This window comes from Corvus hawaiiensis, chromosome 5, assembly GCF_020740725.1.
Source record: "Corvus hawaiiensis isolate bCorHaw1 chromosome 5, bCorHaw1.pri.cur, whole genome shotgun sequence".
NCBI classification, from domain to species: domain Eukaryota; kingdom Metazoa; phylum Chordata; class Aves; order Passeriformes; family Corvidae; genus Corvus; species Corvus hawaiiensis.
Window position 1 is genome coordinate 29,284,591 of NC_063217.1, and position 22,842 is coordinate 29,307,432.

Consider the following 22,842-nt stretch of genomic DNA (forward strand, 5'->3'; position numbering starts at 1 on the left):
TGCTACTTTCATCAGAGAAAAAATCTGCTACCTTTTTTTCCCTGTATAATTAATTAATCCTGGGTTAAAAAGTATTCTTGGAGGTGAGCACCAAATGCAAAATATGCTGCCTTGACTGTGTTTTGTTTTCCTGGTGAGGGACGACCATGCTTCTGGGAATCAGCATTTATTCTCATTGCTGTACTTTCTGTTCATTCACTTCACAAGTTCCAGGGAACACAAATAAGTAGACCAACAGATCAGATTTAAATATTGGTGGAATAGATGTACCACACTTAAGTAAGGCACATCTTGCATGAATTTAACATTAATGAGATTTTTCCCCTCCTAATGACTGGACAAAGAAATCTGTTTTCTTAGTTTGAAAATCCTGTAAATATTTCTGAAGAACTTTAAATTCCAGTCCCTCTCTTTCCCCTCCAAGTATGGCAGTGATGGCATGAGAACACTATTAACTTAAAGCTATTCTTAAAAGGGTTTTGTAATTCATTAGAATTACTGACATTTAGAGTTGCAGACACCATGTATGCAGTATCCAAAAGCATTCATTTTGCAGGCAGTTTGGAAAGCTGCCATACTGAAGGATGGGGCCATAAAACTGCACTTATTTCTAGGTAATAGAAGATATGAGAAGTTAAAGCTTTTTTCTTTTGCCATTTAAGATTGTGGACTCACACTAGAGGAGGTAACTGATGGATGGATTAATGTTAGCTGATGTCAGATGGGGCCATTGTGATTGCTTTTATGACCAAACTGGTAATGCTGGGGCTGTAGTTCTGTAAAAAAAAAAACTGCTAGACACCAGCAAGTCTTGCTCTCTCTTTTTCTCTACCTACCCCTTCTCCTGCTTCTGCAGCTGGCTGTGGGGTCCTGTCCCATTCTTCACACTTACTGTGAACTTCATTATGCTTTTCCACTGATTTATTTTACTCACCCAGGAAAGGACTATCAAGACTCTTTTTGTAGGGTGAGCCAATTGAACTGGTTTGTGGAAGGAGCCCATAAACAACAAAGATAAGTTTATGTGAGCATGTGGCTGAGGGCAGGCCTGTCTTTGGAGTAGTGATAAACTATTAGATTCCCTTACATTATCCCTTTCAGCCATACCCATGTTACACAGGGTGATGCACTGAGGCCAGCATGAGGGTTTGTATATAGAGCACTTTGTATACACAGCATTTTGTTTGTATACACAGCTGTCCACCAAGGTAAGAGAGTGATGGTGTGCACCAGCATCGCTTTGCTAACACTGTTCCCAAAACCCAATTCCTGTGTGGGAATTGGTGCTGCAGTTGTATGTGCAGATGGCTATAGCCAGCACAGTTCTACTTTCACATGCCTAACTTATTTGGGAATTAGGAAGGAAAGCAAACAAAGAAGAATAATAAAAAATATGCCTATGAAATCCCTTTCACAAAGATTCCTGCTACTCTCCTCCCAACATTTTTTAAAATAAGATCCCCAAACATCACTTAGCCCAATAAAGTATTGTAATGAAAACCACAAACTTTCCTGTGTCTTTTTTTGTTGTGCTTTTTCCAGGTACTTTCTATTACGCAGGAAGGGTTTTGTTTCAAAATGCAGTGTGATTTTTATTCACCTACCTGCATAATGCCTCAATAGCATCTCTGTCCAGAAAGTCGTGCTCTCGCTTGACTAGAGCAATGTCAACTGGAAAAAGGAGATCTGTAGGAAAAGAAACAGATGGAATCAAAGTGACACTTATTCCCAGTGATGCGTTATTTCAAACAACCAGCTGCCTTCAGTTGAGCTCATCAAGATGCCAGTGATTGGTACTTCTTAGGTAAACACATGCTATCGCCTCAAATGCCAGAGGTGCTTCCTTTTCATCTACAAATTTTTGACATGCAGCCTTGATAACTGAAAGTTCATATACAGAATAGAGGAAAAATTGTTAAAGCAGAGATGAAACAATGGGAGACAGAAAAAGGCAAATGCAAGCTTCCCTATCAGACATCAGAAGTGCAAACTAATTCAGGCTAGCTTTATTTAAAATAAATGTGCAATCTCCATCAAAGTACTAATATCTCACATTAAAGAACAAAGGTCAGTAAATGCCAAAACTCTGAAAGAATGAAAAAAAAAGCCTTTAATCTCCTTAGCTGTTAATCAAGCTATTTAAAAGTTTGACACTGATACATTAATGAGATACGGCTTGAAATGAAAGCAAGCCAAGCTGCGTGGAGACCATACTGCCTCCTTTCCTTAGGAGATTATTTGGGTAAACAACTGGGAGAGTGAGGGGGAGGAAACAATGTTGGCAGAGAACTGAAAATTTACTTCAGCTCTGAAGCAGCAAACACATATATATTATTTACTGTACTCCACAGATTCCTGACTGTCATACAGGTCCTGATCTGGCATTCCTTGCACAGCTAAAACTCCCACCCGAAGCTGCTGGTTGTTCAGGGCACACAGAAATACAAGGTCAATCTATGAACAGACTGCTGCAGTTGCATACAATTTTCCTGATCCCAGTAACTTCCTGTGAATTTTTTAATTTCTGGAGACTGGGAAGAATGAGCTGAAATGAGGAAAAGAATTAAGACTGATATTAATTTCTAGAAAGATATTTTCTATACTAACAGAAAATGAACTATATGAATTCTATGAAATTAATTAATTTTCTATAACAACAGAAACGAGTTCTACATCCTCATTTTCATAGCACTATAGAATGGTTTGTGTTGGAAGGACCTTAAAGTTCATTTAGTTCCAAGCCCCCTGCTATGGACAGGGACACCTTCGATTAGATCAGGTTTCCCTAAGAGCTGTCCAACCTGCCCTTGAACACTTCCAGGGACAGGGTATCCACAGCTTCCACAATTGCCTCAGGAATTCAAATTCTGCAAAATGCTAGGAATTCTGTATTTTCTACAGAAAACTGCGGTTTTAGCAAAGCAACTGACAAGGGTTCACTGATTAATCTCCCATATCAAATGTGCTCTGTGTGGGAACAACCCACATAGGTGACTTCTCAGAACTCTTGTACGATACCCAATTGATTCATAGGTCTCCCCATCACTATTTTAAGTAGAAAGTACAAGTAAAGAGGGTGAGCACATTCAACTGGTATTTTTTAGCACTGCTGATGTAAGTTTTTCCACTGGGAAAGTTGTATCTTAGAATGTCCACAAGAGAACGTGGGAGAACTTAAGTGAAGGAGGTGACTTGAAAGAACTTGATAGTCTGCATAAGACCATTTTTTTAACAGTTAATCTATGCTATTGCTGGCTTTGTTGTTGCTGCTGCCAGGGGGGCTTGCACAGGACAATGGTATATTGTTTTTCAGTAAGGACAGCTGTCCTTTCAATGGGTATGGCTGGCCTTGCTCTCACAGCTTCTCTCTCACCTCTGTGGTCCTTTTGATGTTAGACAGGACATGCTGTTACAATAGAAACTTCATGTAAGTTTAGAATCTCTAGGCAGGGCAATGTTTTCTGAACGCAAGTAATTTATTAGGGGATTTATGACTCAGTATAATAAAAAACCCACAAACCCATATAATCTGCTGAAAGTTTTGCCTCAGTTGTAATGAAGACTGGAGGTACAGTTACAGCTCCATATCCCAAGAAAACCTTGGCATCTCCATGAGAACACAAAAAAAAGAAGGAAGGAAAAAAAGAAAAAATAAAAGGAAATTTAATTTCTGAACAGGCAAAGGAAAGTCTTGCCAAGTGCTGCTTTTGAAAGTGCTATTATGATCTCGTATTGCCAATGCAGCTGCAAATCAAAGCTCAACAAGATCATTTTTCAAGGTCAGCTCAGCATTTGCTGTAATTTTCAGCAGTTATTCACTGTAAATAACAAACTTTCTATGCTCGTTCTTACAAGCAGCAGCTGGATTTTGCTTTGTAAAAATGAAGAGGCAGTTAAGAGTGCACAATAATTGCACTACAATGAAAGTAATTTTAAGTGGTGTGGGGGAAAATTCTGAACAATAATATAGATACATAAAAAGGATATCACACTTTAAAACAAACTTCTGTATGCTACTCTGCATCGGAGTGTAAGAAATGTATGCCAAACCTGCAGGTTTCTAGCAGGTTGGAGAGGCAGCAAAGACAACAATTCTAATTGAGCAAAACTAAAGCAGACACACAGAGTGAATTCATCCCAGAGAAGGACAAGTGTCTGCAGGAGGTAGCCACTCCTCTGAGGAGCTTCTGTGCAACAACAGCTTGTATGTTCTTTTTCCCCTCATAGTAAGCCTGTGTCTATCTCTGACCCAAGTCGTTCTGAAAAAACACACAAGACTTGGGAATCATGAGGCAAACAGATGTACCCATGCATATGCAGAATTCCCTACTACTGTTCCATTAGGAGAGTTGGCCAGTGGAGCTGGACACAGCTTTTTTATTTCTTCAAGACTGGGCATGTAGCAGTGGATGACTACGTTCCTTTCTGTTCTAACCAGAGGGAACGTATCACTATACTAACATTTACATTTGTTCTATGATGATGTTTGGAAGATTCAGACTAAAAGAAAAACCTGAAAAAAGTTCAAAACTCTTGAGTGCTTCAGAGTCTCATTGGGTTTGGTACACCTATGTGTGTGGTGGATAGCAGAGAGCAGACCAGTCCCTAAAAGTCATGGTGTGTACTGGAACTTCAGTTGTGCCCCTGAATCTCATTTATTGGTGAATATGACATCTTATTGTCCAAAAGTTGCTGGGAGAGGATCGAGTTCAGGTGCCTACCTTCATAAAGCTGCGCATACTGTGGGAACCCAGCAGCCCGCAGCCAGTCACAAGCTTCCTTGGCCTCGATTTCTGAAAGAGGACAGAAACAAGCCACCCTCCGATTAGTGATCTGCAAGGAAAGAAATTCCTCTCTACCACTTCTACTATCCCCATTGCAAAATAAGCACAAAGGTTTTCAGAAACTTTGAACTGAGACACACGTTTGCTTATCTCAGTTTGCTTTTCTTCTCACTATCAAACATATCTTAGATTCTGGAAAGTCACTAGCACTCAGCTGCTGTTTATCAACAGCTCATCATTTTAATAGTTAGAGAAACAGGCAAAAATGAAAACTGCAGCAGTTATGGATTACCCTGTACAGGTTTTTTTACACTAGAAAAAACAGCACTGCAATCAACATGAGCAGCGTTTGTTCAGCAAATCTTATGGTACTCTTGGCACAACTACTTTGTCTTGACAGAAATTCCTTGCAGAGCTCGCATTACTGTGCACTTTAACACCTTGTAGACAGTACTGACAGACTCAAGCCCAAGAACAGATGACACACTGTACTGCAGCTCACTCAAGCACATATTTACTACCCAACAAGAACTTAGTTTCACTGGAAGTCTACAAGGCATTTACGAGTTACTTGGTATACTACAGGAAGGTTTCCCTCACACTGCCTAAAACAGCATGCCACAGAATTATATTATTCACACACATATACATTACACTGAAAGAAAGTAATATTAGTCTGTGAATAAATCACATATAAATTCATTTTTTACTTAATAGAAGTAGAGATAAATAATATGTTATCGTATTAGCTCAAACTAGAAAAATATAAAAGGTATTTAGGGTATTCTACAAGTGTTGAAGAAATGGATTGGGCTAATTATGTTCTTCAAAAAATTCAATAAAGTGATACTGGGAATTCAGCTCCCTGCTTAGAACTGATCAAACAAACAATGAGAAATCAGAAACGATTAAAGTTTGTCTGGCTTTGATTATATTCACTGTTCCTGATGGACCAGGAAACAAAAGCTTCACTATGCACAACTCAGTACACAATTTTGCCACCTACTTGGAGAGGATACTATGGCTCCCTGCTACAGAAACCATGCACAAAGGGGCTCGCTCAGAATTGCTCCAAATACAGGTTACTGCACACAGGGCATTGAAGAGCCAAACACAACATAAGTAAAATATCACAAGATTTTGTCATGCTATTAAATATTCCCAGTGAGATAGATACACAAAATTGGATGAAATGGCAGGCACCTTTTAGCGTCTCCAAAACAATGGCAAATCCCCTGTAATTTTCCAAATCGCTACAATAGTGCTGAAATAGTTGTGCGTTGCCAGATTACTTGGCTAAGACACATATCCAAACCAAGGGGTTAAGGTGAGCCAAAACACAACATTCCAGATAAATAAACATCTAAAAATCCACTCCTGTTGAAGTCAGGACAAGCAGGCATTTGTGCAACTTGTGTTTGCTTCACCTTTGGGTTATGGGACCACATGAGAACAAGCACGTACCAACATATTGACTTAGCTACTGATTAAGAAAAGGCATTATTCAATTCCAATTGCAAGCAATTGTAAAGTTTTGCTTAAAGTAGTATTTTAATTTCAGTATGCTACGGAAATACATGGGAAATTTAATAAAGAAGAAAAAAGTATCTAAAACATATTTGAAACTTGTACTGCTAAAGCAAGAACAAACAACATGATAGATTAATATTTCAGAAGCAATTAAAGTAGTAAAGCAAAAAATCTGCAACTAATTTTTAGAGTACTTAAAATAAAATGCAGTATCTTATAGGTCACATTCTGCAGAAGTATCTGGATTGAATGAGAATTTTATTTGATTTAAAACTAGAAAAAAAATTATCCTAGATAACAAGCACTTAGAAAAAAATGCAGGGAGATGCTTGCAGTGCAATTGAAAAAAGTGTGAGATTCCTGACTACTACAGGCACTGTTCAATGTGTTTAAATATTTGTTCACAGGTCCTTTACTGAGTGCCCCAGGTATATGACCCGTAAATTATTTCTAGAGCTAGAAAATTATGAATATGCATTTATCAGACTTTTTTTACCATTCTCTATAGAGGCCTTGTGTATCTTTTCCCCAAATATATATGCCAGTTATGTGGAAGTTACATTTTATGGGTACCCAGGTGTTATGTGCCTTTGGGATTTTCAGAGCATATTTGCTTTCAAAATACCTTTGAGAATCCCCCAAGAAGTCTACCTAGGCAATGAAACACCTGAGGTTTTCCTGTCTGGCCACAAGAATTCCAGGGAACAATAAAACACAAGTGCTCCTGTCCATGGATTAGGCTATGTAAATGCCTAGGGTTGGGTACGAGACAGTGCAGAGCCTTTAAAAGCCATATTTGCCCCATTTTCATAGAGCAAGTTGCAAGTCCTGTTGCAAGTCCTGGAAGAGCAAAGGGCTGCAAGTCCTGTTGCAAGTCCTTGGAAGGGTGAAGGGTTTTGAGTACTATCTTGAACAAGGGGCCAGTGAATCCCCTGAGACCAGGGCTCTCTCCATGTCATCTCCATCCACACAAAGCATGTGTAAGAGAGGGACATGATGGGTACAGGTGACAGAGTAGAGGTGGGACCTAAAAAAGTAGCTCCTCTGTCCAACTCCAGTTGGCCAAACTCAGGATTCCTACTAGACTGTACTCCTATGTGGTATGACCAGACAAATGGGAAGGTAGTATTTTAACCCCATTTCCCTATCTCAACCTTGTTGGCTACTGATGAGCCAGAATATGAACAAAACTCTATGTATGTGAAATTCAGGCAGATCAAAATATGGTCAGAGGGAGAATCCAGCCCAAGGTGCACTGAATAAAGCTGCACAGAAAGCCGAATACACTGAACAAGCTTCCTCACATAAGAGACACAAATTTAAACAGCTGAGAGCTTGTCTAGGTAAAAAGTTCATTACCATAGCTTAACTGGAATCTGTGAGAATAAAATACATTGGTTAAACCTGAGGTTCTGGCCAAGTCATTTAAACTACCCTAGAGGAAGAAGCTCTTTCCCACAATTTCCAAATTCCAGCTTCCAGCTCAGCAGCATTAGCCCTGGGACTCTTGGTTTGCTAGCTGCCAGTTTCATATCCAAGTGGACATAAGAATATTTATGTGTAAGTCCTTGTCATCCTGATCAATGGCAATCAAGATAATAAGATACAAAAAAAGAACAGGTCTTCCAAAATCAGGTTTTCCAACTTCTTCTAAAAAGATTTAGAAGGGACAGAGCATTCATTAGCCTTTGTTCAGTATCCCATGAGAGTATAGATAATTATCTGAGCTATGAACACACTATCAAGCACAGCATTTGCTTGGTTGGGGCCAGCTGATAGCCACAGGGAGAAGAGGAAACTTGTAGAGGAACTCTACACTGCTTTCCAACCTATTTTAGGAAAGCCCTACTTCAGCCACAATTTGCAAAGTAATTTCTGATGAAGATCTGGCAGCTGAACTGATAAGTTGCTGCAGGCAAAGGACTGGTCTCACTCCCTCCTTCCCACTCCATCCCTGCAGTGCCACTTCCTTTCTGAATCAAACATCCTTGCCAGTTAAAACCTTTACAATAAACTACCATTCAGTATACATTCCAAGCAAGAAATGTATGTGCAGCTTTTCAGACGTGCATCCTGTGCCCTCCCCCAGCAGCAGGAGGTTCTTGTACGAAAAACCGCTGGCAAGAAAGAAATTGTGCTATTATTTCTAAGTGTCCCGATACAAAAAAAATCCCAAACCTCTTAGAAATTAAAACAAAACAAATTAAAAAATCCCCACCCAAATCCCCAAAAAATCCAAAAAGAAATACAATGAAGTCTTTATTCTTGGTGTCGTGTAAGCAAACAGCAGGCAAATGTGTTAAAGAGGAAACAGGAAATTTTTATTGGAAACAGCTTTATTTGTTAGTCTGTTTTACAAAGCAGGCCTCCATGCTCAAATCAAGGGTAGGAGTTCCTTTTGTGCATGGTTGGGAACCATTAGTCCTTATTTACCCACTTCCAGGGGGATTAGGAGGACTCAATTCTTCCCCAGAGTAGTAAATTAAAATGGGAAAGTCTAACTTCCTTTTTGTTAAACTTTGGCTAATCTTGGTTCCTGGCCTTGTAAATTCCCAAGTTTAGACCTTCAGCGCAAAAATATCTCAATTCACACCTTGCTTGATACTGCAGTTGCAGAAGGGAGAACTGTAAGATGTCTATAGTCTTTTGTTTAATGATACCTTCTTTCCCATAGACAATAAAAACACACAGTAATGTTGTTCTTTCAGGAAAAAAAAAAAATCACCTTTGCAGTCCAGTTAAGACAGCAACATTGCTTACTTTCATTCTTCTTTTTTGCTTCCATGGAATAACATGCAATTTAAGCACTAGCTCTTTCAGGGTCTTCAGACAAGGTACAAAGCAGATGTATCTTTGTACAGTCATGCATTGACTCAATTTTCACCTAAGTGCTAAACATATTACGAACAGTTTTTCCAAGCAGATGGTTTTCTCTTGCCTCAACTCAGATGCCTTTACAATCGTATTAGCACCTCCACACATCAGTTCGACTCATCTCACCTTTTGGCTCTGTTAAAGAGAGAAGCTTGTAAAAATCTGTAGTGAGACTGGCAAAATCAGCACAATCAAAATCAAATTTCAGAAAAAAATGGGCTTCACTGCTTAAGGTTTGCTTCAATGTAATACATAAAAACTGGGTTTTTTGAGCTTCTTAATTACATCTTGGTCCTAATTTTTAGCTAAGTGATTCTATTTGAAATTCACTATTTGACTTTTCTTTCGGAAGAGAAAAAAAAAACTTGTAGAAATTGAATACAAAATCATCTTCCTGAATTAGCCTGCAGGAGAAGCTCTCCCATACAGTGCAGAGAACATGATTTCAGATTTTCATGAAAGCTGGAGATGAACACACTCTCTCCTTACTTTAATGCCTAAAACTCCATAAACTATCTGCATGTTTTCTAAGGCACAGAGGAGCACATGGAGCACACAGAGCACAAAGGATTCTTCCCCATCCAGGACTGATGGTCTGGTTTAATGGCTGCAAATGGCTTGCATGCTCTTTTTCTGTCTATATCAGAAATTATCTCTCCCTACATGTCATGTCCTTCTGAAACTTCTGGTGCTTCGCAAAATTATTGTTCAACTCAAAAACACTGTCCTGAGCTATTAAGAAACTTGAGATCATTCGGGATCATATTTTTTAAGACCAGCTGTGGTATATGTGAGAAATACTCTTATTTGGATAGAATTCCACTGCACAAGTACAAGCAATCATTTTTCCTAGTGCTTGAATTGCATCCCTGACATGTGAATTGTGGTCCCAACATTAGACCGGATCACACTACCCAACCACTCAGTCTACAGATACATGAAGGCAGATGTGAAACCTGAGACAAACCGGGGAAATAACTGCACTATGGCAGCTGTCTACAAATGAGCAGGCCAGGCACTGAAAATGATAAATCAGTTCTGTGTAATGTCATATGCCTGCAGCCCTTTAAAGCTGGGACAGTATGACTGACTTCATAAGAGTAAGCCTGTTCTGTGTCCATGGCCTCAGACGGTTTTCACTTTGAAGATATGTGACTGTTGCTTGAAAATAATTAAATTCCTTCTTGTAAGTCTGTTTTTTCTCAGACTTATATTGTTAAATATTCTTTAGGCAGTATCATTGACTTAGTGCACCACACCTTTCAAGAAAGTAGCACATAGCAAAGGCCTAAAGACAGCAAAAATACAATTAGTGAAGAACAGGATTTTATAAGGATAATGCCCTCAAACACAAACTTGGGAAGCTTGTCAATAAATGTTCAACCACTAAAAACTAGAGCATTCTGAAAATCCCATTAAAAGCTCTTGCAAATTTCTAACACATTTGGAATTTCTTTTAATTCTAAGAGAAAAATCTAATCTTATACAACTGTTCTAGAATAGTCTGACATATTCAGTCCACGAAGGATGCATTTCTAGAAGAACCAGTGAGACCAAGAGAATATAAAGCATAGCTTTCAAACTGATTATGAGCTTGCAGGTTTTGAAGTGAAAGCTAACAACCCAAGAGAGTCACTTTTCTCCTTTCACCTTCAAAGTGTGAGTTACATTTTGCAATAGCAGCTGCCTTTTTTGATGTGCTCCTGTATTTCACTGTGCTTCAATTTACCTTCTACAGTCAAACGATACATGCTGTGATCTCCATTTACCACTGCCTGTCTCAGCAATCAATTTAAGCCAGTATGGATGCATGTGCAATTTTAAGAAAATATCTCTTATTAAAAACTTTCAGAGGGGTGGGGAGAGGGGAACTCACAAACTCTTGAGGGAAACCATATGTGACACGAAATACATATACTGCTTTCTAGTCATAAAACCCCTAGAAATGGTGATGAATGTTACTCAGATATTCCACAACTATATGATGACGACTAAAAAAATACTCTCTTTGTGTTGTCTCCTGCTGGCTTTGGGTTAAACATGGGACTGACTGACTTTTTCAAGTTACAGAGCCTTGAAGCAAGACAGTAACTATGCAGTTGATGTTATGTATAAACCACAGGTCACTGGGAGAAGAAACAGAGTATGTTTGGAATTTGTGTGGGAACAGATGAAGAAGTAAGGAAACAGATGTTTAAGATCATATATTGATGTTTTCTCTGAAAAAAAAGCAGGAAGCTTGAATACTCTTTTTTTTTTTTTTTGGTCAGCAGAACTTTTGAAAAATGCGAATGGCTTACTTCCACTGATAGGATTTAAGTTTGTTTATTTCCTTATTGATGAAAGCTAAATAAAAATAAAAATAAAAATAAAAAGTTAAAAAAAAAAAAAAAAAGTGACTGGTTTCCAAAATACCCACAGAGGTGTATGTTGGTTGTATGTACTTTCCCTCCTTCCCAACTATACCAAATTACAGAATATAGTACTTTTAATTGCTCACCAATACTCTTGCTAGCACAGCAAACACAATACTGCTTTTGTGGACCAAAATATAATTATTAAACTTGAACCTCCTATTCACAGTCTTCAGCATATCAAAATCACTTCAAAACTTTTTCAGCTCAAAACATAAAAGGAGAAACAACATTTGTTGAAAATATTTCAAACATTTCGAGATTGAGCCAACACTTGCTAAAATCAATGGGAGCCTCCATAAATTTCAGAGGACTTAAGTGGGACTTTCCCAGTGTGGATCCATGGGTCTCTAAAACCCAACAAAACCTTTGCAGGAATAACTGAGGTCAGTTTCACAGTTCTCACTATTTTTAGCATGGGAAGAAACACAAGTTTTCATCAGAGCACAAGGAAGGACAGTGCCCGATGGCAGAAAGTCAGAGAGGGCACAACCACCACCTCTAGAGCATGATCTGGCTAGCAAGAGGTCCTTCCCTCCATCAAGAGGACCTAGCACAACTGATCAGCTCCAAAAAGCACCAAATCAACATTATTTTGGGATCTGATAAAGGGCTACTGAAATAAAGGATATTCCCCATGTGTCTGTCAAGCCGTTTCCCTATACACTCTGTAACAAATTGCAATTATTGCTTATTTTCACACCATTAAATATGATTCTAGCTGCTCAAAGTTAGCTGCATTACTTCCTAACTTGTTAATAATTTTGTGAAAGCTTGTTCTAGGACACAAAAGAATCATCACAACTCCTGGTATACACTGTAAACCAAGTTAATAATTTATTCCTAAATAGGCTTTTGTTTTGTTGTTGTTTTGTTTTTTTTTTTTTTTTTTTTTTTTGATTTTGAGCATATACAGGAGAATTAGGAAAGAAATTTAAAAACCAATGTGATCTGAAGGTAAAAAATAATTTTGTTTAATCAGAAAACTATAGCTTGATGAGGCAGTTTTCCTGTCAAATAACAACTCTTTTTATAGGTTAAAGATGGTCTTCTCCCATCTTGTTTTTAAGAAGGTTCACAGATGAAGAGGAACAAGATGTCAAGTGACTTAAAAAACCTTCAAGAAATAATTGAGCACGTGGGTTATTTATCTGGCCTGCTTAACACAGGGTGGTCTTGGAGGAGGATTATTTGGGGCAGAGAAAGCAGTTAGTCAAATCCTCTGATGGAGGTCATGTTGACAGATTCCAGAGTGAGAAACAAATCCTCCTCCAAAGAGTGGGAAATAGAAGATAACTTTAACCTTCTCTTCTCTCAGAAATTACTTGGTTAGCATGACCTTTGAGAACATACTGAAGAGTAAACATTAACCATTGCTACTCCCAAGTCCAGCATTAATATCCTCCCAACTGCCCCCTGTCTGCAAGCTCGTGGTGTGCACGCTTGTGCACAGTGTGCGAAGCTCAACTCTAAGGCCATTCCAGCCCCAGAGGGAGGCAAAAGAGAGTAGGCACAGCATGACAGATACTTCATCTAAAAAGGCACAAAATGTAGGCTACCTGTTCAGATCTAGGAAATAACAATGGTATAAGAACCGATCTGAACTGGCTCAATGGTTCATACAAAAGAAAGTAGATTTTCTAGACAGTTACTTCTTTGAGCTTGTTAAGCCTCAACCTCAAAACTACCTGTGCATGTAGAAAGAACTGTATGGAAGAATGACTACCTTTACATCATAACCATCTACAGCCAACATCATTGATGACACAGTCCCGAGCTACATCCTGTGGGGATGGTACAACACCAGATACAAAATACCAGTGGCAGTGAACAGCCCAGCATAAAGCTAATTGCATCACAGACAAATGCCTTCTTCCCTGATGCAGAATTAAAGATGTAAACATGATTTTTCCAAGGCAAATATTACTATGAACCTCCTGTTTTCAGATATTAGAGACAGTTACAATATTCTGTCTGTGATACTGCATACTTGAAATTGCTTCTCTCAGTACAAGATCTAATGGTCACATCTAGTATGGATGGAAGAAGAAGGGAAGTTAAATTAAGTTAGATCATGAAGCTTTATGCTGGAAAGTTTCTTGTATCTTATGTGCACAGGAAATCTGTTCTTAGAACTCATGGAGAACAGAGGGAAGGGTGGTCAGCAGAGCATCCAATTCTATGGGTCCACAGGGTCACAGAGAGACCAATCCCAAAACGCAAAAATGCAAGGAGGGGGGCATGTGTAGTTTTCTTAATCCTGAAACTTCAGTAAATTACAAGAACAGGTCTGGGAAAATTAGACTGTGTCCATGACTGGCTTCAGCAAATCTTTCATGCATCTCCTCAGGAATCATTCTTAGCACAGACTATTGCCCTTGAATAGAAAGATTTAGACAAATGTAAAATAAATATATTTAAACCCAAATCTAAGGAACTCTGCACCCTTTTGGACTTTAAAAAAATGCCCCACAAGAAATAAGTGAGCCATCCTATTGTGTCTACATTAGAAGAGAGACCAGATAAAATTTTTTCCTTATCCTGTCTCACCGAGCATAGTCCTTCCCAAGGGAAACAAATACTAGACAATATTTGAAAGAATATTCATCCTGGGAAATAAAAATGATTGTGATACTCCTCTAAAGGCACCAAAGTAGTTTAGAATGGTCTGTAGTATCACCTGTAACTTTCAGATAATGGAACTCAGTGAATTACTAGCTGGTTAAGTCATTCTGGACTCTCTTTTGGTTCTGCCAGTCTTGCCAATGTTATACTGTACTAGCAGACCTAATGATTTCAAAGATATGCTGAGTGGGATAGGGTAGCACTGTCAGCAAGATTGGCAGAGTAAGTGTCCGGTGACAAGAACCAGAAAGTTCCAATCACAGCCCAGTCCTGTGCCCCTTTCATGAGACTTGTGCATCATTGCAGACAGAATTTGTTTTTTCTTTCGAACAGGAGGAGTGAAGGTAGATGAGAAAATAAAAAAAACAAAAGAAAACAAACCCAAAAAAAAACCCCTGAAAAAACAGCTTGGCAAAAAACTTTGGAAATCACAAAACATGCACGACAATTCTGATACCCTGCACCTTGCGGAATTACTGATTGCTTAGGTACAAGCAAGAAGTACGCCTGGAATTGCTGAAATTACCAAAATTTCTGTATATCTACTCTCATTACATTACTGGAGAGAATGTAGAATTTTGTAATTAATTCACCTTGAAACACTGAGATTAAAACTGTAAGCAGAACCATATGATACCCAAAGAATATACATAAATTATACAGGGCATAATCTCTTTATTTAGTGGACATAAAACCAGCAAATTTTCTGTGAACTGCAGATCATTTGATTGCTGTATTTCTATAACATGCACAAGAAGGAAGGGGAAACATCTGAAGTTATTTTTATTTCCCCAAGTCTTCTGGCTATACTGTATGAATGCTAGGGTGGGTCTGGTATTGTCTGAAATGTGTCAGGGTCCTTTTGCATAGCCTCATTTCCTTCTTCCTGTCGCTAGGAAGGATAGTTAAGCATGAAAAGTGCTTGTTTACAGTACAGGACCATCCTGTTAAGCACATGAGTTCTCTTCCTCTGTCTCCTTTTAACCAGCCAAGGGGTGCATTGTGTTTATGCTCAAGCCAGTAGCACAACTCCAATCAGAGGAGAACTGGAGGAGAAGTCTGAATCTCTTAAGAAGCCCAAACATAACATACTGTGGTATTCTGCCTAGGAAAAAAACTTTATGGTGCAGACTGCATCTCTAAATATTTGTGGAACTCATAAATTCACATGCCTCAAACAAACCACTGCCTAGAATGTAATGAATCAGAAGAACCAGAAAAGTAAAACCAAGCCACCTCATCTCCTTTTTCTAGGAATCTTAATATAAACATTCGAGATTAGTGCATGAGTACAGCTACAGTACCTTTTTCCTACCCCCACCAGAGGGAAAATACACTGGGCACTTGTGAGTTTCCATGAGTAGCATCAGTCTTCGTCTGTGGCCCAGCAAGGCAGCTGCAGAAGTGGCTGAGAAGACCCTGACTCGAGAATTAAAAATCCTAGATTGAATCTACACTACTGAGAAATAAAACCCAAATAAAACCACCAGATACATTCTTGCTTTTAGCTACCACTTGGAAATGAAATTTAATGACTTTAGGAAGTTATGTGTTTAAAACAATGTATCAGCACTTCATTTTGATTAAAAAAAGTATCAATTAACAACCCAAGTTATTTTAGAAGATGAGATCAAGAAGTCCTAGAGGCCATTAAAGGTAGCTTGAAATGCTCTGATTTCTATGAACTTGTAGCTGAAAGGAATTTTGTCAAAATAATATATATATATCTTCTCTTGCATATACTGCATTCTCTAATCAAAGAATCTCAGCCCTAATTACAATCCCATCAGCAAATTGAAGTAGTAACCCAAAACCATTTATTTATCCATCCCACTTCCTGGCCATCTCAACCTTTTTCTTTTTCTTTGTTGCTTCTACTGGAGATGCAGAGCAGGATGCCTAGAGGACAGCAGTAATAATACCTGGGAAGACAAGATAGTAGTCTACCCCTGTGGAATCAACAGACACACCTAATACCAACTCCATGTGCTGTCAGCCAGCAAGAGCCTGGTTGCCAGACAGATGCTGAATCAGTCTGGCACTAAGCTGTTGACAGATTCATACTCATAAGAAATCTGCCTATTATCTTCCTGAAGTTCACTACAAACAGCCTTAGAACATAACCTGACTCAAAGAATTGTTACTGAATTGCTGCTAGGAATTTCTTGATCAGGGCAGGGCAATTCAAAGAGATCACACTTACTCCTGAAAAAAAAAAATAAAAACGTCTATAATTGATGGCTAAGATAAAATTGCATTCCTCAGTCTTTTCAAATCAGATGTGCTAAGCACTATGACACATCAGGCAGAACCTTCTGACTTAGTTGAATACATTGTTTAAATGCAGTTATTTCTTTAAATTTTCCCAAAGAAAATATGACGGGGCAAAAACGCCGAAAAAACCCTGTTGTACCAATAGTAAGTGCCTTGACTGGCAACAGAGCTCATTAGGTTAATGGCAACACATCGCTCAGCAACTTCACAGTTTCGGTGGAACTAAGCCATTGCTGGTGGTTTGCAAAGAAAGGGAGGGTGACACGGAACGTAAAACTGACCGACTGGAAAAGGCATCGGCTTTCTGTTTTCCTCGGGAAGGGAAAAGGGAAGAGGGGGGGTAGGGGTGAGCCCGTCTGGCAGGAGGTGCTGCTCCTCCACCGGGATCAAAGCCGCCGGGGGTGACATCAGGGCTGGCCACCGCCGCACGGGGGGAGCCACCGGGCTCCTGGAGGCCATCGGGCTAATTACGGAGAACTTCAAAAGGAACTCGACGGTTCCCGTCTCGCAAGGGCTCCCAGAAAAGCAAGAAAACACCCAAAAAAGAGAGAGACAAAAATTAGGGGGAAAAAAAATGCAAACGGAAAAAAAAAAAAAAAAAAAGCCCACCATAAAAGAAAGAGATGCACCACGGTGATCTTCAGGGAGCGGCCGCATCCCGAGCGCCGCTCCGCGCCCGCGATACCCCCGCGCCTCAGCTCCTGCATATGAACCCTTTCGGCCGCGCTTCCGAGCACAGCCGCCGCGGGCGCTTCCCCGACACAGATCCCGGGCTCCCGCAGCGCTCCCGTCTCACCTGGGGCTGCTGCTGCCCCGACGACGCTTCTGACCCCCGCGCACACGGACGGGCCGGCGGGGCCAAGACCCGCGGCTGGGGACGCACCGCACCGCGGGACGGGGCAGCCACCCCCTGCCAGCGCTGCCTTCCCGGGTGCTGCGGGATAACACCAGCGGGACCCCGTCCCCCTCTGCCCCACGCGCTACCCCAGAGCACTTTCCGGCAACGCCGGCCGCGGTGCGCGGAGGCTGCGCCCCCCGGCGCGCAGCCGCCACCCCCCAAAAACGGGCCGGGAGAGGCATCCCCGAGCTTACGTGTGAGGATCATGGTCTCCGCCGGCCGCGGTGGCTCCGCGGGACTGCCTGCGGGGCCGGCTGGCTGCGTCCCTGCCTGCCCGCCTGCCTGCGCCCCTGCCTGCCCGCCTGCCTGCGCGGCGGCGGCGGCTTGCAAGTGACACCGGCCGCGGAGCAGCGGAGCGCCCGCCCGGCCCCTTCAGCCGCCCCCGCCCCCGGGGCCGCCCCGCCCCCGGCCCGCTCCGCGCCCCCGCCGCGCCCGGAGAGACCCCCGAGCGTGGGCACGCGGCACGAGCCGGCCCCTGCCTGGTCACGGCCCCTAAACACGAGAGAACGGTGACACACGCGGGCACACCGCACACGCACTCATGCACTCACACATGCACACGCTCATGCGCACACATGAACATGCATTCACACACGCACCCTCTCCCCCGTCCCTCCGCTGCGCGTCTGGGGGGTCCAGGGGAATTGCACGAACCAAAGGTAATGAAGTCAAAGACGACCTAAAGGCTTCTGTGCATTTTGTTCCTTTGGTTTTTAATGGCTGTCAGCTTTTGCAGTGGCCAGTTCTATAAAAAACAGTCGGCAAAGCTCTCAATACTTTTTCCAGGAAACATAGAGAAGAGAGTTAACTGAAAAGCCATCATGCCTCCTTGGTGTTAAATTGGAGAGGTTTCGAATGGCCTGAGCAGCCCGAGGCATGGGGGATGCTGAGCCTTCAGCCAGAAGCGAGCCGTGCCGGGTGGCCAGGGGATTCCAGTCCCTCCCTCTCCAGAAAGCGTGCTGAAGAGTGCTGTGAAATTTTAGAATTCTTGAGCACCATCAGAGTCGGAGTCTGAACCTGGATGGAAAACAAGCGTTTTCCCTATGGGAACCACAGCACAGCCACAGGCAAGTCTTGGAGATAGTGAAGCAAAGCCTGGCTTCACAGCTCTGTGTCTGGAAGCTGCTCCCTACACCACTTATTCCCCTTTATATTTTGCGAAGGTTTTTTGAATGCTTATTGCTTGGTTGGCACATTCAAGACTTTAAAATGGCACAAAACAGGTACTTTTGAGCAGTTGCCAAACTATAAGCATGGAAAAATGTATTGTGAAAATTTGAAGATATCTGGACCTGTCAAAGATTCTGATTGGTTCATTTTCTTCCAAGCCAACATCATATTTTATACTCACTGGTGTTATTCTAACATTCAGTTGTCATTTCTGTGCTATGAATACAGATATAAAATATACATAATGTGATGCTTGAGCTGGCAACTTCCTGAGGAATAAATATCTCCCCCTTCTAGAGGCTGCAAACTGTGGCCAGTTGGCCATTATAGTGTTGTTTCTGGAAACCCCTACACAGCTCTAGGACATTAATTTACTTTAATAGCCCAGAAGAGGATGGAAACGCACTATATCTTCAAGCTTAACTTTACATATGTTACCTGCTTAATCAATTACCTCTTCATATCTAACCTGGCTTGCGCACTTTTTGGCATAGCCACATTTACTTTCATTTTTGAATGCTTCTTTTAAGGTCAGGATATATGCTTACTAGATAGGTCAGGCCTGTAAAATGTTAATTCCTAACTCTAGCATGGGGAAGACAGACATACGCTATGCCCCAGCTGTTGAACAGCCAAATTACTCCCAATTTAATTGGCTTTCTGTCTGTATTATCCTTAGTTTTATGCCGTTGGTAGACTAGTAAGTGTCCAAGTGGTCCTCACAAGATGAAATATGCTGGTTGAATATTGTGTGTGATTTTCAGTCTAAATTTCAGAAAAAAAAAAAAAAAAAGAATTCTCCAAAACATATCCTCAAAAGGAAAGGAGGAAAAAAAAGGAAAAAAATTACCAAGAACATGTAGGAAAACATGCTGGCCCAAAGGCATTTATATCACAATAATAATGCTGGAACCAGGAGACCACCAAGTGTCAAGTTAATACCCTCTGTAAAAATCAGGATTTGTTCCTGTAAACACAGACTGCCTAGGCTACTTCCTGGACCAAGCCTTCATTTTGTATAGGAAGCTTTTGTATAGGACCCACAGGAAGCTTTTGAAGGAGGAGAGAATGGACTTCGTAGAAAAAATTGGAAAGGTTTGGAGACTTGGTGTTGTGAAAGGGAATTCAAAAAATCTAAAAATGAAAGGAGATGTGCACAAGAGTGAAGTAAAATCCAAATTGAAAGGGTTGTGTGGTAGTTGCAAGTCAAGATTTTGAAGTCAAAGTTTCATTTGAGGATTCTGAGAGAGGTGAGTGATAAGATTGGTGAATACTTGACAAATGTGTCTCAGACACAGAAGATGGGAAACTCTCAGTAATTAAATCAAGGGTTACCATTCTCCCCTCTACCACTCTGTTAAATAGCAAATGAACAATGATGCTGACGATGAAACACTATGTTGTGCTTTAGTTCAGCACTCCTGTTCTGCTTGCAAAGCTAATTAGCTTCCACAGTAAAGGAGGAATCTCCTCATTCAGTCTCTGCAGCCATGTCAGAAACAGTGACTTTTGTGATGGAGTAGTCTGTCTGTTGGGATCATCACTAAATAGATGCTGGAGGATTATCACTGACCTGGATTAGATTCTTGCTGGTAATCTAAAAGAGAAAGGCTGTGATTGTAGTTTGTTATCAACTGCCAAAGACATACAGTCACTCGGGCTTGCATTTTAACTTGGAATTCTATAGGGCTTTATTTTTGTAGCTGAAGCATGGCACCAGTCTCACATTCACTGTAAAATGTGCTCAGAGGAACATTCCACCTGAGGCATGGGTGTTTAACAGGCTACAGCCACCCTAATCACTCATCCGGCTTTACAGAGTGTTGTGAAATCAGGAGAGCTTTGGCCTTCAATATTTTTATTTCTTTATCTCTCTGGCTATTCAAAGAGCAGGCAGCTGCCTGACAGAGACACAGGATTTTCGAAGTAGCCTGCCAAAGAGGATTGTTTCTGTGGAGTACTGTTATCCTTAATGCAATCAATGAGCTCTTGCTGGATGGTAAAGTAATTGTAAAGGTTTGCCCGACAGGCACAATTACTCAGTTTAAAAGGTGAATTCTCCTTCTGTTGCAACTGCATAAGGGAGTGATTCGAAGGAAGGCATCTAATAATAAGGACTTGATTGTCCTCTGCTTTCCCTCCCAGGCCCAAATGCCTTAATGGTTAACCGTACCCCTGTCATCCTTTTTTCCTCTAAATAGTGCAGTACACAGAGAAGTTCCAATTCACAATTAGTCAACTGACCTGCTGGTACAAATACAGGATTGTCAGACACATGACTGCAACTCTAAATGCTAGTATTAATATCCTCTTAGCAACAGCATGATAGATTATGGAGCAGTTTCAAACTGAGTTTCCAGGCCTCTGGTTCTGGGCTTAGATTCTTTGTCGACTGGGGTATATTTGTACGTAGTATTTCCACAGCCCAAAGGATTTTCATGTTCCAGCCATTGTCAGTGAAATAATTAAGTCTGAATTTTCTAGCACTCGACTTTACTGAAAGTAATTACTTGAAATCTGTAATTGTTCAGGCCTCTTGACAAAGAGTGTTTGCACTATCACTTTGCAGAGATAAGTGATACTAACAGCGCCTTGCTTCCAGAGAAGAAAAAACATAGTTTCACCTACTTGAGAACCACAAAATGAAAGAAAGCATCTACCCCAAATACTTTTTAACAAGATGCATAGTAAATTCACTATATTGCACAAAGAGGTGCTGCTCTACGGCTTGTAATTTATGGGCTCTCTGCTCTAGAAATCTTCCTATAAAAATGAACACTATTAGAAATGTTATCAGCTTGTTGTGTATAATAGACTCTTGTATCTGATCCCAGGCAGCATTCAGTTGGGTGTTTTCCCCCTTTTTTTTAAACAGAAAAACAAAAGAAAATTAACCTTGCCTTATTCTTTGTGATCCATATAAGTAGCTATTTTAAAACAAGAGGCAAGAGCTCTGTGTTTTTGCCTACTTTTGAATGCCATCAAACACTGTGAGTTCAACAGTTCAGGTTGGAAATTAAATAACCAAGTTCACACTGTATTTAAGAAAGACTCTTTTCTATGAATGCACAACAGAATAAGAAATAAAAGTAGAATTAAATAGTTTGACAAAGATACAATTTGATAAAATATAAATATGGAAAAATAAAAGAGGAGGAGAAAAAAATAAGTATTTTCATTCAATTTTAAACACAGGGGATAAGCACTTTAGCTTACCTGAAATATCATTGGTTTATAGAAATTGGTGGAGATGTTGGGTATCTTTCCATATTGTGGTTAAGATGCTGTCACAGGTGAAGGTTTATTTTTTAAAGACTGCAGAATTTTCTGCTGTTAATGGGTCAGCCTTCCCTTCAATTGAAAGCTATATTTTTACCTTTAAGAGGTGATTCACCTTTGCAAAAATAACCAACTGAATTTAGTGTTCAAGAAAGTAGGGAAAGTAGGTAAACTAAACATTTTCTAGAAGTTCTTAGAGGAGTGTGGTTAGAATTTCCAACCTGTGATGAAAGCTCAGAGATGATCCAGAGTAAGTGTATGGCTTGTGACACATAGAAGTCCTTTTTCCTTATATTAAGAAAGATGCAGCAAAACTGCACTATTACCGATAAAGACAGCATCCATAATTGATCTCTGACTCACAAAAATTATCAGGATTAAAATCTCTGCATGTTTGTGGTAAAAATGGTTGAGTAAAAGAGACCTAATGGATATGTAAGTTAAGGGGAGTGACTGTTACACTACATTAGAGAAAGCTTTAATGAAGGTTTGTCTTGGCCAAGGCACCATCCCTAGGTGTAATGGTGGTAATTGCCTTGGTGGCTGTGTGGCAGCAGAGCTCCATGGCACCCGGAGTCATCTCTGAGCCCTCTCCTTTCTTTGTGGGACATTTAAAAGGCAATACTGCTGCTAAAGTTCTCACCCCAGTTCTCTTCCTCTGTGCTTATAAATCACGGTGTGCAAAGAAGTGCGAGAGGAAGACAGCACAAAGCACACTTTTACTCAAAATATATGTTACAAAAGGTGAGCAACTTGATGATGGTGTAAAATGGTGGCAGGAAATAAAGCTCAAATTTTTGTTGCCTGGGAATTTTTTTTTCAGAACAATTCTCTTTGTTTTCACTCTGTGTTCTTGTGACAGCAGCTATATCATTACTAAACCAACCTGCTCTTCACTCTTCATTTTTAAAGCAGGTAGATTTTACCTTCTGCCTTTAAAACCACCAGTTTCCAAAGCATTCCAGTGGTAAGATGCATTTTTTTAAACTTCATT

General features: G+C 40.5%; 1 protein-coding gene across 5 annotated transcripts in view; it reads right to left on the reverse strand.

Annotated features, from left to right (window-relative positions):
- The window catches only part of DLC1 (DLC1 Rho GTPase activating protein), a 203,789-nt gene that overhangs the window by 20,853 nt on the left and 160,094 nt on the right, over positions 1-22,842 (reverse strand). For 3 of the 5 annotated variants that reach the window (XM_048303347.1, XM_048303350.1, XM_048303349.1), the window contains 2 exons: positions 4,722-4,793; positions 1,605-1,686 (listed from right to left, as the gene is read on the reverse strand). In XM_048303347.1, coding sequence (XP_048159304.1) covers positions 1,605-1,686; positions 4,722-4,793 — 154 coding nt within the window. Of the gene's footprint in view, positions 1-1,604; positions 1,687-4,721; positions 4,794-16,782; positions 17,017-17,593; positions 17,704-22,842 lie in introns of those variants that run through there. The other 2 variants (XM_048303351.1, XM_048303348.1) reach the window with 2 other exon arrangements.